Raw genomic sequence first — 19,528 nt, forward strand, 5'->3', positions numbered from 1 at the left:
ATCATCACCATCAGACCCCTAGTGATGACGCGGCGAACTTTTTGTCCCTGCATGATACTGGAGAGACATGCAGACGGCTCAGGCTCGACTTAGAGCTGTGGCAGTTTGGGCTAGTTTGGTATGACATGACGATAGTTACAGCGCAAGGACAGAACGACGGCCTTCCTTCTCGTCTCTTTGTCGTCGTTCTATTCTCGCGCTATAACTATCGTCGAGTTAGAGCACGGGAATAAGCAATATTGTTGGGACGAACAGTATGTAACAAGATTCGCGGAATACCAGCAGAATGTTTGTGTTTGTAGCAACAGCATTGTGCCGCTTTCACAGGTGTCGAGCAGTTTTTCCTTCACAATAGTCACCCTGCGTATTCAACTGGGCGTCTTCTTGTAAAGTTGCATAGGTAACAACAGTCCTTCTGAACGTTCACTGTGGTGGACACGTACAGTCTCTTTAATAGGCCTGTCAGTGACGTTAGCCGACCTGACTGGGCCTGGCTTGTTATTGAAGGTATTCATGGCATGTAGTGCGGTCCTCGCAATAACACAAGCCTCGCCTCAGCGAAAATTTCACCTCAGTAAAAAAATTTTAAAATAAGAATTTCTTTCTCTATCTCTTTCTTTGTACTCGTTCTTACAACCCACGATGTCAATGCATCAGTCACCGGGAAAATAAATCGGTGCAGCAGAGGGCGAAAAGGAGGACGATGTAACGAGGACGACGCGTGCCCGTTCATGAAAACGATCGACTTCTTTTAGGCGACAAAAAGAAAACAAAGAGTTCCTTCTACGACAAACGGCCAACATGGACCCTAAAAAGCTCTGCCCTAAAGTAGACGTGTGACATGGGAAGACAATTTGCGAGCCCGTGGCAAATGTACAAGTTCAAGTTGCTTCCGTCCCCGCCACCCATTTCTGCTATCACGGATCAGACGTTCAAGAACACGATATGAACTGGAAAGCGACAAGGTTAGTTCTCGAGCTTCGTAAGCATGTGCAGGGTTTTCATATTGAGGGGGGGGAGGGGGAGGAGATGGAGGCGAAGGAATCAATGTTGCACCGAAGCGCTCTACCCCCCCCCCCCTTACAAAGCCAGAAAGTGCCTTTGAAATTGCATAACGATGAGGCTTCTGATTAATATTCAGTGCAAATACGAGGTACTAGATTGAGGGAGGAGGTATGTGCTCCAGCCACGGTGTAACAAAAATAATATGGCTCTAGCCTTATCCCCACTGTGCACCCCTATGTCGAGCTCCGTACAACAGATAAGAAAGAGAAAATAAGTAAGTATACATATAAATAAAAATAAAATAAAATACAAACGTGACATTTTTTTTTTTCACTGCAAGACTCCTGAATTCGAAATGCATGCGAACATCATTCAAACGTGACGAAACCAGATTTCAGTTTACAGTGGCTGCAAATCATATGCTAAGGAGATATAGGGAAAGCGAGAAGTGGTATAGGCACATCTTTCGGTGTTCCGAAGAAAGTAAGTCGTAAGATCTTTCTCGTACGACTGCTCCGCTGCACAGAACTGTCAAGGGTGGATGGTACACGGCTGCTGCCAGTGCTGCCAGTGCACGCAGCACGCCGTTGGTGCCACCGTGTCTGGTTACGTCGTGTTGTGGCAGCGCCGCCATAAAAACGGCTCTTCGCGCTTCTTACGGGGGCCGTTGAACCCCGAGCGTCTTTCTGCCGCGCACGTGGTGGTGTGTGCTTGGGTGCTTTGGATATCATCGCCGCGCCCTTTCGACCTTCGCAGAGGACAGTTTTATAAGAAGCGAGACATTAAAAGGGTGCTGAAATTCACACACACACACACACGCACACACACACACAACACACACACACGCACACACACACACACATACATTTCGGTTGGCACGATGGAGACAAGTGGTCGCAGATTGTGAGAAATATGCAACATAGCAAAGCCAATCAGAAGATGTTTCGCATATTTACAACCATTACTCGTCCTCTCATACCATCATCACCCGGTAAGATTAGATTCAGTCTTAAATTCTGCAAAGCGAGGATTCAGCACGGGACCGAGAAAGAAATCTGAAGCAAAGGGCAAGTGTTACTTGCCACTAATATTGATGTTGAAAAGCTTTCCTGCATATATACACAGCCGCGGTAGCACTCGCAGCAAGCCTGACCGTTAAACACCAATAATAATAATAATAATAATAATAATAATAATAATAATAATAATAATAATAATAATAATAATAATAATAATAATAATAATAATAATAATAATAATAATAATAATAATAATAATGTGGCGTTTTACGTCAGAAAACAAGGATATGATTGCGAGGAACGGCGCAGTGGAGGGCTCCGGAAATTAAGACGATCCGATGTTCTTTGACGTGCACCAACTGCACACAGTGCGCGGGTCTCCACCACTACACTATACGCCTCCAGTGAAAATGCAACCGCCGCGACCGGAATCGAACCCTCGACCTTTGGGTTCAATGCCGAGCACCCTAGCCACCGATCCATCGATGCGCCATCAGTCGTCAAGCACGGAAGATCGAGACAAACACAGAATACAACAATCTGCATGGCTGTTTTTCTTCGCTGTGCAGCGCGACAGACGTGTCACTGATACGGATGCTTTCTTTCTTTCTAATGCGATAGGCCTCCATGACCCCCCCCCACCTCCCCCCCTTTTTTTTTGGCAAACCCGTTCCCACTTCTGCGACGAACTTGCGTACTGGTCAGCACTGGCGCACAGGCACCGTTCCTCACCGAACATAGGTAAACGAAACACCAATTTATTATTATTACTATATCACTCGCATTCTTTTAAGAAAAAAAAAACTATTAGGCCGCCTGTAGTGCTGCGCAGCTGACCGATCAGTTCATGGAAAGATAATTATAAGCTGCATCTGTGTTGATTTTCCCAACTTGATCGCAGTGTTAACGGGCAGTGTGTCTGCACGTGCTAACGCGGCAGGGTGCACACGTAAGGAAACTATCCGCAATAAGGATTTGTTGCACGTAGCGCTTGTCATGTGCACCTGTTTTATTCCTTGGTTAAATGTTGTATCCTTACATTAGAGTATTTAAGGCGACGAACCAACTATCCCACGATGAATTCTCTCATGATTAGAATAAGCTGTTCATGTTTATTTGTGGTTCTGGAAGGCAACGTTGTACGAAATATGACAACGAAATTCTACCGGAGTTTAGTCTCATTCAGTGATTCATACGTTGTATTATTCATGTATGGAGCAAAACATTACAAATTAATACTACGACTACGGTTTAATTTTAAGCTGTGCAAATTAAACATTTCGACGCATCAAAGCGAGCGCATTGCGTATGATATATTTGGTGTCACAGCGCCTAAGGTTCTTTGAAACAATAGTTTCTTGGTTGGAAGAAACGGTGACCTGTCAAAGGAACCTTCTGCTTCAAAAAAGTGTCTCGACCGTAGGATTGATTGTATCGACTACTTATCAGCTAGGGGCTATATATATATATATATATATATATATATATATATATATATATATATATATATATATATATGAGATCTAACAGACAATAATGCCAAGGATAGTATAGGGGAAGTTATTAGGCCGAATCGTAATGTAAATGGCGAGAAAGAAAAGTGGGTGAAACGATGAAACGATAACTAGCCGTGGGCAGGCACCGAACCAGCGACCTTCGAATAAGGCGTTCGATGCTTTACCTCTGAGCTACCAGGGTGGTTATCCCCCCCCCCCCCTCTTCTATGGGTATATATATGTGAATTTAAACGTGGAAGTGTCAGTCAGCGCCACCAGTTATCCCCTCACCCAATAGCCTTCGCGATGACGTTGCTAACTTGGCGCCATATGAGTTTGGGCGCCATACGAGTTTTCAATGCGTTTGTCCGCCGCAAACGTTCATGCACGCTTTAGTCAACGCCAAGGGGCTTTGCGGGCCGCACGCTATTAAGTGTTTCGTTTATCTTTTTCTTTTGCGGGCAGACCACAAACTTCAACAGCGGGTTGCGTTATGACGCATGCGCAGATGCAGCGACTGCAACGGATAGCGTTTGCGTAAGCTATTCGAAAACATTGTCAGCTTCGCTTGTGGGCCACTCGGAAATCATCCGTGTACTCTTCTGTGCCACCTAGATAAACGCGCCGGGGCTGCATCTGCCGTTATGGGTTTATCAGTGTACATGTCATAATCATCATTCAGTGCCTGTAGTGGCATGTCAGGTGGATAGCCAGGCTAACATCCCAAGCATCTCATTAAAGCCCTTCACTCTGACAAACACGTTCTCAACCAAGGACAGTCACTGCGCTCTTGCGCAATGCCGGGGCAATTTCCTACGTCGAGTCCTGCATCGTGTGGCTCTCCGCACGGCCTCCTCCCTCCCTTGTCGGTTGTTTCGGACGTCCCGGCGCACAGTGGGACCTACCACTATTTTGAGCGGGCCCGTCGGATAAGAGGGGCGTACGATAAAAATACGGCCCTCTCTCTGACACTGACACGATTCTTGCAGATGCACCGGCGCGTTGGCCTTCTCTTTCCGCCCGTGCACGCACTGGGGCGGCGGCTACACAAAAGCACAGCACCGGCATCAACAGCAGCAGCAGCAATAGCTCGAAACAGGAACCGCGAAGCTACGCTTTGGTGTGACCGTGAAGGAATGGTTGCAATGGCAGCACCCTCCCCTCGTCCTCCCTTCCTCGTTCGTGAGGTGCTCGATCGCAACCCTCCTCTGACACCCAGCTCAGCGGATCGCCCGCTAGCGGCGTTCCTAATCTCTGCGCAGCATCCGGACTCGGGCGCCGACTCAAGGTGGGGGCCTTGAAACGGGCCCGACCGCTAGAAGTCTTCACTCCTCCTCCCTTCCAGGCGACCGCGCTGTAGTACGCCGCCCCTTCCCTTCCTTCGCCACCCGAACACTTCCCTATAGCAGCAAACACACATACCCACCAGTCAGTCAGTCAGTCAAGAACTTTAATATATGGTCCTGAGGAGTTTAAGCCACCAGGGTGCCCACGTGGGACATCCTAGCAGCCGCTACCGTAGGCGACGCCCGAGTCGGGGCGGGAACGTGGTGGCGTTCCGCCAGTTCTTGGGCCCTCTGGACTGCCTTAAGTTGGTTTCGGAGATTGGGGCTCCTGAGTGCCTCCTCCCAGTCGGACTCACTGGTGAGAGGTCCCTGAGGTAACGCGGGACATTGCCAGAGCATGTGCGCGAGTGAACAGTACACTTCTGTGCAATCTGGGCACTGTGAATTTATGTCTGAGTTATAATGGCTGAGTCGGCCCCGTGATGGGTACGATCTCGTTTGTAACATTCTAAAGGCTACTTCTTGCGCGCGTTCTAATTTTGAATGGGGTAAAGGGTATCGGCTTCTGTTGTGTCGGTAGTGGGAGGTAATTTCATGGAAGGTGAGTAGTGGGTCATTAAACTGCACGTCTGGGCCCAGCTCTTCGGTGGCTGATTGATCGTCACGGCGGGTCAGTTCTCGTGCTCGATCATGAGCCATTTCGTTGAGGTTGGGTTGTTGTGGGTGAACGTCTTTGCCCATGTGGGCAGGGAACCAAGAGAGGTAGTGCGAGCCCGTATATTTCCGTGTTTGTAAAATGCGGGCTGCTTCTGGAGCGATGTTGCCGGTTTCGTAAGCCCGAATGGCGGCGCGAGAGTCTGTGAAGACATTAGTGAGTGAGGGGTCGGTCATCGCTAAAGCTATAGCAACTTGTTCGGCTATGGCGCTTGTTGATAGCCTAACCGAGGCGGCTGAGCGTAGGGCTCCGTCGCCATCTACTACCGCGAGTGCGAAAGAGGAGGAGTTACCGTATTGCGCTGCGTCGACGAATGCGGTAGAGTACATACCCACCATTTGGTTGCTTTTCGTGGACCACGCAGGTAGCGCTTCCGTCACGTTCTACCGGCTGCCCCGGAGTTCCGGCATAGTCGCACCATGGAAGCCGGAAATGGACTAGATGGTCACGTCGTTGTTGTTGTTGTTGTTGTTGTTTCCCTGTGCAAATGGCTCGTACCCAAGGAAGGGGATTGGCCGATTATAAGGTGAATTTGTCACGTCGTTTAGCTTGCGGCTTCTCTTATGTTTCTTTTTTTTTCTTCATTTTAGGGGCGAAGCACCTCAAAACCTCATAATGTGCCTCCGTCTTCAATCATTTCGTGCGAGAAAAAAGAAATCACAATTTTAACTTGATGTTGAAAGTCGATAAAAAGTGACCACAAACGTCAGCCAACAGCGAGGTGGTCAATCTTGACAATCTATTGGTAGGACGAGAAATCGTCGCAGATAAATATATTTTGCCTAAAAAACAAACACGTTCAACTTGAATTTGTATTTTATGCACTTGAGGCAGCTTTGTATTGCGCCAGAGACCAATTTTTGCTTTTCTTTTTTTCCTCACGTGTTCAAATAGGCGCCCGGTGGCGCTTCCGGCGGTGTGTTCGCTTGCCTGCAAGCCTGCCTGAAAACGGCGGGGAAACGCTACCACGGCGTACACCACCACTCATGAAAAGAAGAAAAATTGTGCGCGTGCCTAAAATGACCATTGAGGTAATTGTTTTATCAATAACCAAACTTAATGAAGCCCGCGAAAACCGCACGCGGTTTCAGTTTTTTTGATTTTCACCTGCACCCACCAGTGTTGTCGGCATTCATCCCACCGATGGAAGGAGACATGACGTGGACAGAAAAAAAATCTGTTGGAAAAAAATTCTACGCTCTTTCTAGAGAAACCGCTGCAAGGTTAGACAATTCACATGGTGGTCTTTTTATTGCGACACAATACAGGAGAGCAATGAAGGGTGGTAGACAGTCCCTTCAAGGCCTGGCCACATGCACCCGTTGCAGCGCGCCAGCGCGTCGCTTCTTTGCGCGGCTCCGCACCATCTGTCCATGTAGAGAGAGGGCGCGTGGCTATGCGACGCTGCGCACCCACTCTCTCTCTCTCTCTCTCTATCGGGTAAGGGTGCGGCGCCGCGTAAGCACTGGCGCGCAGGCCTTTAGGTTGCAACGAACTGAAGGCCTTTAGGTTGCAACGACCTCAAGGCCTTTAGGTTGCAAGTGGTCAGGCCTTTAGGTTGCAACGACCTAAAGGCCTTTAGGTTGCAAACGGTCAGGCCTTTAAGTTGCAAACGACTATAAAGAATTCAGAGCGCAGTGGAGGCGGTGCACCCTCGCGCCACAGAGCGCGGATGTTTCAGCAATTTGTGCAAGGCCGCACAGCGTCAAGTTTCCGCATTTCCGGCGCGCCCGCGTTTGTTTCTCGCACCGGCGGCCTTGAGAGCGTCCGGCCTCTTTAAGCAGGTTCCCGCGAACTAGCACGCGGAGAGCGCCTTGCGCACTCTTCCGATGCGGCGCTTTATGGCCGATGCGTTACCGAGGAGTGAGTCGTATTCACCGCGGGATCTGTGCCAAAATTCAGTGAACTTGGCGAAGTTTAGTCTCGCCGACGTGTACCGCACGAGAAATGACTCATCTGAGAAAAAGAAAAAAATAAAGGAAAAAAAAAGAGAAAACAACTGCAGGAGCCTGCCCCTAATCTTTAGCGCAAGCACTTAAGGCCAAGAAATACTCCGTTTGTCGTGGTAAAACACGCAATGTCGGTTGGGTATGCCTTTAATCGTGAGGTAATAGCAGTGATGTCCGATGACAATGTACACTTGCACCACGCATTATTACGGCAATACTTCATGTTGTATTGTGAAGCATTTATGCAGGACGCGCGTGTTTGTAAAGGATGAAAGTCGTTTTCACAGCGTTTACAAGTAGACAAAATTATTTTGACTGCATTCCCAATCACATTGTGATGTTGCTCGGCCTTCGCAGTGTTTGAAAAAAAAATATGCATGGCAGTCTACCACTCCGACATCAATACGCTACTATAAATTCATTTATGTAAATATTTGTATGTATTACATTAAGCACCACACTTTCCCAGGCTATCGGTAATATTTCTGTTATACCTCCATTATTCCAAATCTGAGCAGTAAATTTTTAAAACCACTCGATTCTTGGCCAATCCCCCACAGTGGGTATGCGCCCCAATCAATAGGTGAACAACAACAACAACAACAGCTACCTATTCGTCAATAGTTCTGTGAAAGAATCGCGAAATTTTTTGAAGACTGTAAAATCATGTAAAACTGTGTAAACTATGCAGCTTGTTATTTCTGTATGCACTGTTTATGCACATTATTATTCATGTATGATGTGCAAAACGAGGAAGAGGAGGAATAAACTTTATTACCAGAAACAAGTTTCCTACGTTTCCCTACGGCATTTAACCCCCCAAACCCAATGCTCGGTGCCAGTTGACTTAATTTTCGATGATATATTTCCGAAAAATGCCAAGTTACTTCCAAAGCATGTTCTGGAGGGCCTCCTTCAAGACCATCTCAGTCATTTTCCTAAATACGTAGTAATTTCGACGGACGCAACGCAAAATCTTCAGAAGGCGGGAGTAGGTATTTTTTCTCATCAGCTTAATTGGTCTTTTGCGCTCCGATTGCCTGACTTCACACCAATTTATCTCGCAGAATTCTTGGCTATTACATTGGCTCTTCGAAAACTAAATTATCAGCAATCAAAAGCTATTATTATTTCGGATGCTTTGTCTGTATGTACACATCTCACGTCCGCAAAGAATTCTCCTCTTCTCAGGATATTTTGGTCTCTCGTACCGCATAGCCTATCGGAAGTTCGGTTTATTTGGGTCCCCGGGCATGCTGGAATTGAACTAAATGAAATTGCTGATTCGCTCGCTTCGGCATCTTTAAATTTCCCGGTGGTGCTAGTAGCTCCACAGTTTCCTTTTATTACTGCCGAACGATTCAAACGCCTGTTAATCTTAAAAATCAACGAAACGTCGCTTCTACAATCTGAAGAATTTCGCCACTTGCAATTCACATGGAACACCACAAAATGCCTTTCCCGTCAATGTGAGGTGACCCTCACAAGCTTTCGCTGTAGAGTTCCTCTGTTAAATTTTTATCTCAACAAATCAGGATTTTCATTAACTAACCTATGTGTAGTTTGCAATGAACCGGAAACAATAGATCACTTTCTTCTCACATGCCACCGCTTCGCCTCACTGCGCCGAATAATTCTTGAAAGACCGATTGGTATGCTCGGATTGCCAGTCAATACATCCACCCTATTATCGTTTGGAGCCAGTCAGTTGGGTGTGGGCCGCAGTGCTATTCTGTCAGCGCTACATAAATTCATTCAGGCAACCGGAAGGATACGCTGCTAGTGGTACTGCCAGATATATACAATTCTTTCTCCCCCTTCCTCATACTTGTTAATTTGTTTTATATAATCTGGTTTATCGCATTCTTCTGCAATTTTTCACGTTTTTCGAAGGAACATTAATATTGTTCCTATCTAATTTATCTTTATTTTTTGCGTAGTAAAAAATGATCTATTATGAGGTACAGTGTGGCCAATCCCCCATGTGGGTACGAGCCAAGATATCCTAGGAGACAAGACAAGACAAGACAAGAAACAAGCAGGTTTAGGTGGCCGGGCCTAAGCCTCCCACGAGGGGACGACAAGGGCTTGCCTCGACGTCACCTCACGGGCGTGCTGGGTCGCCCAGGTTTGGTCGTCAAGAGCGGGAAGAGCCTCATGGAGCTTCGACGAAAGGGCCGTGGCGTTAGTGTGTCTGTACTGTGCCGGGCAATCCCACAGCATGTGCAAAAAAGAAAGCAGTAATAAAAAAAAAGACGGGCGTGGCTGTGCAGTAGAACATTGGCTTACCACGAAAACGACCCGGGTTCTATCCCCACTCAGACCTAGAATTTTCAATATTTATTTTATTTGCATATTTCTGGATTTTTCTGTCAAACAAAGATGATTTTTCGCTCACAACCAACGACGCCGATGCCAAAATTTCTGCGAAATGAGCTCCTTAATATTATCGCGTTAGTAGAGACGCATTACCACGCCGATGTCTTTACCTACTGCGGTGGTGCCATAGCACAATTCTTCGGAGGCTGTAAGTTATTAGATGAGAACGGGAAAGCGTTGACACGCGCTAACATGCAGAACTATTCAGATCAATAAGTCACACTTAAAATTTAAAATAATTACTGCAGTGCATACTACGATACCTCTGCCACTGATTTTTCAGTCACAATCAAAGCGATCGATGTGTTAACGCTGCCACTTGTAGCTTGCACGAGGTAAAATTTTATATTTACTGTTTGTGCCCATTCATCGAACGTTTTCTAGAGTCGCCACCCTTCTGACCGTGGGGCAGATACCACCGGCATCAGGCACTGAAGTGTAAATTCACGATTCTGAAGAAGAAAGAAAAAAAAAACGCAGTGATGCGCATTTCGTTCCCCGAAGGTATTGATTAGTGGTATCGAAGTTATCGAATAGTGATGAAAAATACTACAAGAAGAAGCAGCTTTTGAAGACGACTTGAAAACTTTGCGCCGAACTCAAAGCTGCGCAAACCCATCATGACCTGAGCGCTATAGATGGCGAAGAGCGAGGGTCAGCCATAAAGGTACGGACTTGGTGATAAGCGAATATTTTTGTAGCCTGCACCGGGAAGGGCTTGCGGCACCAACACTGACGCGCCGGGTTCACGTAAAAGCTGGTTGGCTTGCCTTTATTGATGACTTTTTCCAAGTTTTCTGAGAAGAAAATCAATATATTGATCCTCTGAAACATTCCAGACAGTGGAAAAGGCACACATAAGATTGTGCCTGGCTTTGCCCTCTCCTCCCCCCCCCCCCAAACAAAACAGGCAACTGGAAAAAGAATCAAATCTTTCACCGTTTCTCTCTCTTTATTCCCAGAAGATTTGTAGCAACGCCATTTCACTGTTTACGTGGGCTGCTGCGTAAACACGCGGCTTGAGATGGATGCCGTGCACGAGCTACGCAGTCGTCGTTCCTTCGTGTCGCTTTTTTCTTTATTTTTGTTTCTCGTTTTTTTTTATCCGTCGCTGGCGAGCTCGCGCCGAGCACTCGGAATCGTCCCGGTCCGCCGTCGTAAGTCAAATTCCGTTTATTTAACGCGGAGCCATACGAAGACTGAAAACGTTCAAAATATCAAGAACAACGTGGTTCCGAAATTAGCACCCGAAACTTCTCACGTGTTAGTTTCGTCTTCCACGATATTGCTGCTCTCCTCGCTTGGTCTCTTCACGTTCGTAAAATGCATCAGTATCCTCGAGAGGGCGCTCATATCAATTTATTTGAACATTTTAACCGTGGAGAGGTTAAATTAACTATAGGGCACTCTGGCGCCGTGATCGTCCAGCCGTAGGAATGATGGGTAGTACACGGATTTGCCCAAATCTTCGTGCTTGCAGACTTTGAACGTACTCGTGGCTTTGTTTTTGGTGTGTTTTGATTTTGTTTCGAATGAAAGAACGGACCGCTGTGAACTTCGCGAGCCGATTAAAACGGGCGAGCATAAAAAAAAGACTAAGGTGGCGAAGCGTAACTGCTCAGCCTTCGCTGAACTTGGTCTCACGGTAAAGCGAATTCACGCCCCAAAAAGCCATCTTGGTAGGACGCGCAGCAACTATTACACAGAACGCACAACACAAGCGCTTAACTTCAACTAAACGTTAATTGCAAACGTCAGAGTTTTATAAAGGGGGCGAAAGGAAAAAAATAAAATAAAAGGCAGACCAACAAAAAGCACACGTGCCAGTCCCGTACATTACTTATCCGTTATTATCTATCACCCCATCCAAAAAAAACAAAGTTCTTTCCGCGTGAGCGAGACAGCGGGTGCACTAACACACTGAAGATCATCACGTGCCATTTCCGAAGCTTCTACAGTAGACGCTTCGGAACGTCTGGTCGCACGCGCGTTTAGGAGAGCCACGTGGTCTGAGCGTAAACGTCACAAATGACGTCATTGGTAGAACGGCACGTCGCTGTCGACTATAGTTTTGTCAGTATAGGGACGCCTGCAAAATAATTAGACACACGAAGCGGCACTGGCCCTCCAGCGAGACGTGCCCCTGGCGATCCTTAAGCAAGGCCTGAGAGAACTTTGTCCTTTCGTTCGAGTTTTGGTCGTGTTGTGAGGTCACGCGTGACGTTAATGCTTAACTCCCGTGACTCGCCTGCATGTTAGGACGACAGGGCGTTTTAATGCTTCACTCATTAGAGTATGGAAACACGTGACGAGTATCGGTAAGACAGTAAATATATCTAGCAAGAGGTACTATCCGAGGGCTGGTTAAAGGGGCGCTCTCTCCCCATTGTGTACAGAGTGCAATGAGGCTGCGTATATAGATCACTACACCTTGTTACTCAAGTGCTTTTGCCCTGTAAGGGCAAAACGAACGCCGCGAACCACGAACGCTGCGAATAGATTGTACTTGAGGAAGGTACGCGGAGGATTCGCAGGGAAGTGGCTGGCACTCTTCTTACGTTGTCTGTGAGAGACTAGTTCGACTGATACACGGTGAAACATGCGGCACAGAAAGACTCGCTTAACTGTAGCAATTGCTAGGTCTGTCAGGCTGAACCCATCTCTGAAAAAACCACCATCACAGCCCGAGACAGAGAGAGATAGAAAGACATGTGATAGGCAGGAAGGCAGGTTAACCATATCACACCCAGTTTGCTGCCCTACAATGAGGGAATCGTAAGGGGACCGCCACCCGAAATATCCATTATCTAATGCGGCTGTGTACCTTTCGATTGTCCAGGCTGTCCGGTCCAACCTGAATCATGGAAGGCAGCAGCGGCGGACTTCCGGGTGGTGCCAGCGCTAGGACGCCCACGGAGGCTCGCCAGGTGCCTCTCGTAGGCCCGCCTCTGACGCAAATAGAGACTCACTTCGAGGGTTCACTGGTCTCTGAATATGGACAACAGCAGCATCAGCCTCACGACTTGTTCCTCCGGTACCAGGCCGTGTCCAGGATACCGCACGGCCTGGGTTCGTCCCTAGACTACCGCGTACCTCCCGTCATTCCATTGCGCGATGCGCAAGCAGCACTGCCAAGACCGGCTACCCTGCCAGACCTGTCCCGACTGTCCAGCGGAGCAGATGCCAGTGGCGAAGACGAGCACGCCCTTCCATGTGAGTAGCAGTCTTATTTCTTGATACACCTATTGGATGGACAATGGTTCAGCTCGCGAAAAGGCATGAGGTTGTGTGAAATTCTTGAGCACATCGTGTGACTTGTCCTTTCCTCCTCTTTGGTTTGTGATAAAGGATTGGGTAACTAAACATGCGCACACACGCACTAAAGTATACGCAGTCACAGCACTAAAAAAAGTCTGCTTATCGATTTGATTGATTGGTTTGTGTGGGTTAACGTCCCAAAACCACCATATGATTTTGAGAGACGCCGTAGTGGAGGGCTCCGGAAATTTTGGCCACCTGGGGTTCTTTAACGTGCACCCAAATCTGAGCACACGGGCCTACAACATTTCCGCCTCCATCGGGAATGCAGCCGCCGCAGCCGGGATTCGGTCCCGCAAGCCTGCTTATCGACACACTAGCTTCAGCGACAGTGCCAAAACTTTTCCTTCTTTTCAAGCATCGATCAGAATAAATAGACTGTGTGATGCTGACAAATTGCGCAAGTTAGTTATGTTGGCAAGGCCAAGCATATATATCGTAGTATCACAGGGTCGTGACAATGACAAAGGCTATAGAGTCAGCGTGTCCAAGATTAAAACATTTTATTTGGCCGTACTTGTGGCTGGGCAACTGAAAGTGTGACTACATCAATACACATCGGACACATATCGGCGAACGGAGAATATGCCGTTGATAAACCGACAAGATGTCAAGCGCGTGTATCATCGAAGATTCCAGCGTTATCGCGAGCGGCCACATAAGTTTCTTAACTCTAACGTTCACGTTCTGCATGTAATCTCACAGGAAGGTTCCGAGACTGTCTAGATAGTTCTAAGTGATCCGGGTGCGTTTTGAATGAGGCAGCAGTTACATTGTAATTTGGCGGTAGCAAGAAAAAATAGAAAGAAGGGAGCGCGGAGGCACTATCGTTACGTATACACGATGCTACACAGTGAAGACAGGTGAGGAATACGCACACCACAAGATCTCGGGTGCACAGCTTTAGCAATAACGAGCAACTGAAAGATACGGGCACGGATATGACCAAATCAACAAATTGATTGATATGTGGGGTTTAACGTCCCAAAACCACCATGTGATTATGAGAGACGCCGTAGTGGAGGGCTCCTAAAATTTCGACCACCTGGGGCTCTTTAACGTGCCCTCAAATCTGAGCACACAGGCCTACAAAATTTACACCTCCATCGAAAATGCAGCCGGGATTAGATCCCGCGACCGGCGGGTTAGCAGCCGAGTGCCTCAGCCCCTAGACCACCGTGGCGGGGCAATAAACAAATTGAGTGAGCAGTACTACAGAGCGCATTCGCGACACCTCCAATATGTCGAGGAACGTTGGACCAATAAGTATACTGGTTACAGCTTCAGATAACATTAGACAGAATGACATCGGTCTCAAGACTATGTCATTCTCAGCATTTTCAGAGGCAGGTATCGTCGAATACAAACCGCTCGCGTCACAAGCATTCAGAGCGTGAAGTCGAAAGGTCACTGCAACCATTTGTGAACACAGCGTGAACTTTCGCACGCGCATACAGTTATTTCTCATACGCTATACATTTTCGCCCTTACACACAACGTGCTTGCATTGCTTGCTACAGCCGTAGAGACATACTGCCCTCGTACTGAAGAGTAGCTTATCTGAGCCGGGAGAAGATTCGCGTATCTCGGTTGACGGATAACTAACGGGATGAGATATGAACGTTTCGGGGAGTTTCCCCTGGTTACCAGTGGTAACATCTGCTGCAGCGCTCCTTTGGGAAGTGTAGCTCGTGCTGTACACGTGCACTCGGGTGATCGCTCTCGGCTACACTTTGGCTGGGTGTTATCGAAGAGCCCTATGCGTGCTAGCATGGTACGTGAGAGTCACCGATCCCTCTATTTTATGTCTACAGACTGCTCTGGTTGCCTTGATGCGTCATCAGTGGTGCCTCAAATATCGCGATAAGAAGTTGACGGGGCTTTGAAGGCAGATATAGATCGTTTGAAACCTGTTGTATACGTATCGACTGGGGCGATTGGAATTTACCCCATGTCACAGACGCAGTTTGAAATTGTTTTGTGAAGCGAACGGAACAGGAATAGGGTGAGAGGAGGTGGGACATCGTTGAGGGTAAAGGAGATTCGTGGCAATAGTATCGATCATATTAGCATTCACAAGATCGTTATAGGGACATAAAGGCAACTATGAAGTCGATGTTGATTGTTGAAAAAGTGGTCCAAAAACCTCGTAGTGTTACTTTTGTGCTAAGGAAGGGCCTATTTTAAAATAAAATCACGTTTAAGTGGTCCGCATCGGGTTAGCGCACTTCAAATTACCCGCCTCAAGAAGCGGACCAACCGGACCGACTCACGTCACTGTTGCTGTGCACAATCTTGCCCGGCTTTACTGCGCTAGTAGCGGCACAGCGAAATCAGCGGGAGCCACAGCAGCAACAACGGCCATTGATCGATTTCCCGCCATTGGCTTCGAGATTGCAGACGTTTTTAGTTCCTTTTGCGCTCCGCTAGATGACACCACCTGTCCAGTGTCTCTACGCAAAAATTGAATTTTCGAACCACCCGCGCCATTCCCCATGTAGTAACGTCCGGCGGTTCTTTTTTCCTTGAATCAAACAGAAACGAACAGGCAGCATTTTATTGCGCCTTTGATGCGCGTAAGGCTCTTTATTTAGTGCAGCTAGATCGATTCCTAGTGATTATTTGTAGGCAGTTCATCTGATGGCCTCGGGATTATTTTGAGAATGTACTACTGCGGCACTTGTTTTCTTGTGCATTTACCTCAATTTCTCGGTAAGTAGGGCACTGTTGTTGATAATATTGTCGATTTAGATGTTTTCATACATTGAGCTTTCACTCCGACCTAAATCGTGTTTCGACTTTAGTGTCCCTTTAACAATCAATCTCGATTTCATGCCATAGTTCCCACGTCAGCCACGGCTGTGGAGAAAGATAACCAGTAATTTTATAAACTGTTCGGAACTTATCCTATGTGCACTGAGCCTTGGCCAAGCGGGTGGAATATTGTTTCCCCATAATGTGGAAACAAGATTAGATAGATAGATAGATAGATAGATAGATAGGCAGTGCAAGGTAGTAGACCTAGTGCAGGGTAATAAACGAGACTCGCGTATGGTTGGCTTTCCTGCTTTTTATTTTCCTCGATTTCTCTCTCTGACCTCGTTCTATTAAATTTTCTACTGACGACATGACGGAAGAATATTGATTGACTGACTATAACATGTTGACCCGAGAACTCTCAGTAAACACCTGCTTATTCCTAATCATTTGTCAAGCATGCTGACACGCGTCAGTGGCATAGCGATCAAATCTGTGATAAACAGAATTAGGTCTGTGGCAAACACGTTCATATAAAAAGGCCATCGAGCCTGATATAAAGCGCTAGTGGATCAGGACAGAACTCGCGTCCAATTTTTTTTTTGAATGGGGGGGGGGGGGGGGAGGGGCATGCACCAGTCATTCTAATTTGGAGAGGGTCGCGGCACCGACCAGGTACTCGGGGATTAGAAGGGTGGTTAGGATGAGGGAGCATAGAGGTTGAAGGATAGAATGATAAGTTCGTATCCCGATAGGGTAACCTGTTCTTCTCGCTTTTTTTTTCTATCTTTCACTCTCCTTGCCCCTGTTCTCGCTTTTTTCTATCTTTCACTCTCCTTGCCCTTCCCTGCCATGACGTAGCATCTTGATCACTGATAGGCGGCTAAAATAAGTATCGTTCCTAGCCTCAAAACGGCTATCAGCCACGCCATAGAATAAGGATGTCTCGCTTTATCGCGTGACGTTGAAAGCTGGGCGCGTGGGAAAACTTATGACTCACATCAGTACACCAGCACACGAACCCCTCTCACCTTCTCTGGCTGTTCCTCGCATGCTCGCCTATCTTATTTATTGATCTCACTATGATTAGGTACAAAAGGTCACAGTGATGACGATGTCAACGTTTGCCCTGAGTGTCACCGTGACAGCTATCGCAATAAAATAGCCTATTTGAGCAATTATATAGTAATCACGAAGCGAGTATGATAGGTGAATACAGCATTACATTCCTGTACTTCTTCGACCCACTTTAAGTGATAGGTTTTGACAACAACTGTGATTTCTGTTCGAGTTAATGTTTTAGCCTGCCAATCATATCAGGATCGGAGGGTCGATTGGATGTGGATTAGGTTTATACAGGAAGCGAGAAAAGGACAACCGGAAATGCTGAACGAGGGATGCCTAAGTCCGCCAACAGGAATCGTTAGTGAATCGGACCAGAAGTATGCAACTGAAAACCACACGACAGACACGATGTGACACGAGTAAAGTTAGGTATCACCCGGAAGTCGCTGTTGGCGTTGGTAATTTCTGACCGAAGTCAACTTATCTCGAGAACAGGACTTCCTTAGCTAAGCTACTAATATAGACCATAAGTAGGACATAACCAGACCGGAAGCGAGTCAATCGTAGCCAGAAGCCATAAGCGGGAGGTTATCAAGGCAGGAAGTCCAAAAGTGCGCTTTGAAATGGTACGCAGCGGGCAAGATATGCTATAATAGGAGGTATGTGTGACGCAGTTCCGTGACGGAAGTGAGAAATCACATAAAGGTATGATGGAAGGGATCGTTGTCCTCTGTCAACGTCAGTCAAATGGTCATCTTGTTCACGCTGGTTTTCCGGAGACCACTCTAGCTATCGGCTTGAGTGTATACGATCACAGAAGCCGAAAACGTGTACACCACAGTCACCGCGCGTACTCTTTAAAGTATTATGAAGCTGCGCACTTTCACTTTTTTTTTCCGTTCTATACTTTCAGTAAACGCAATATCCACGTAATTTTTCAAAAGCGTCTGGTTGCCGAGGCATGCAAGCACACAAAAAGTGTGTCGTTGAACTGTACTGAGAGCACTGACAAGTACATTGAATGGTCTCTTCAGTGCCGCAACGGTCGCAAGCCGGATGTCGGATACGATTCAACTTGACACTAGACGGAATAGAATTTTCCTGAACATTATGTTTTTTCCCAGGGTGAGTAAGTGAAATAACTCGATTATGTCCACAATAGACGCGAGTTAACTCAGCGTCACCTGGCTAGGCCGATACGGGGACGATTCGCGATAACAACTCTCTCGTTCACTAGTTTTAAAGGCTCCGGAGGTGCGAGCTTGCTATGGACAAATCAGTGACGTAGATTATCCCACCATGCAGGCACATTCCATCAGAATAATCGGTCGGACTCTGATGCCTGCGCCACTCCTGATATTCTGTGTAGCTTGTCTAAGGCGCTGGCAATCGGCGTGCTTAAGCAAGAATGTTCTCCCGCGTATTCACTCGGATATCCTTCAATTTAGTTCAGCGCAACCCCATCCACAGAGCGAGCTTGCCTGTTTCCTGTTCGAAGACTGACGCTGGAGTACTCGTGCACGATTAAGGGGGCGTGCAGCTAGCGCTTTATCTTTTGACATGGAAGTTAACCTTCGGGTTGGTGAAGACAGCTTGACGTTCCTTCGTTATGTCATCCTGCTTCTTACGGTCTCGAAGCTGTCATCCGACAATTCGTCGCAAGTGGCCGAGTACACTTCCGCGTCTTCGTTGGTACTCTTAAAGGTGCTTCGCTCACGTGACCAACTTGTCAAAGTTGATCTCAGATCGGTCCGCACCACAGAAGAATCAGCGTACACCGCCATTAGGGTAGTGACCATCACCTTTGACGTCACCGGAACTGAGCCAGGCGCGCTGGTTAACCGAGGAGCTCACCGTGGCAGACCTCTGGCTGAGTTGACAGGTTGAAGACTTCTCATGCGTCATCCTGGTATAAATGCCGCTGACTTCCAAAGCTGTACTCGGTTAAGCTAACAGCCTATCCGTACGAGGACAACGCCATGTTCGAATGTCTGCTACCTTTATAAACAAGGGACATACGGCCACCTTTACGGCGTCAAAGTACTCTTCTTGCTTATACGTTCGCTTGTGCAAATATTGCGGTCGAACAATAACCACGTGCGGCTGTATAATGGACGAGTTTTACAAGTGTCCATAGACTAGCCAATCTACAATAATTTGACAACTTCCGCAAAGAGTCACAACGGAGGGGCGTAGAGGAGAAAAAAAAAATCATTCAACGGTAAATTTCGCTGGAGTCACTTGATTCAATTTCAGCGGGTCATAAATGATCTCGGTGCGAATGTGCCAGATGATAATGCATGCTCTCTAGAAAGACCGATAGTGTCCTTTTCCTCTACTGATACTGACACGCTCTTGCTGACGAGGGAAGCTCGGATCGGTTGACACTCGACAGCCAATTGTGCGGGCCCTTCAAAAAATGGGCGCGCCAGCGTGTCGAAGGCAGTGCACTTGACTGGTAGCACTACGGCACGCCCGTTGGGTGCAAGTCATCGTCAGTGTCGCCAAGATGGGCCATGAAAAGCAGTTACGACTATAC

General features: G+C 47.3%; 1 protein-coding gene across 1 annotated transcript in view; it reads left to right on the forward strand.

Moving 5' to 3' along the window:
• The window catches only part of LOC119181843 (uncharacterized), an 83,528-nt gene that overhangs the window by 12,007 nt on the left and 51,993 nt on the right, over nucleotides 1–19,528 (forward strand). Inside the window, exon 2 of the mRNA XM_075875109.1 lies at nucleotides 12,689–13,062. Within this exon, the coding sequence (XP_075731224.1) occupies nucleotides 12,711–13,062 (352 nt within the window). The 5' untranslated portion in view covers nucleotides 12,689–12,710. The remainder of the gene's footprint in view (nucleotides 1–12,688; nucleotides 13,063–19,528) is intronic.

This window comes from Rhipicephalus microplus, chromosome 10 (genome assembly GCF_043290135.1).
Source record: "Rhipicephalus microplus isolate Deutch F79 chromosome 10, USDA_Rmic, whole genome shotgun sequence".
Taxonomy (NCBI): Eukaryota; Metazoa; Arthropoda; class Arachnida; order Ixodida; family Ixodidae; genus Rhipicephalus; species Rhipicephalus microplus.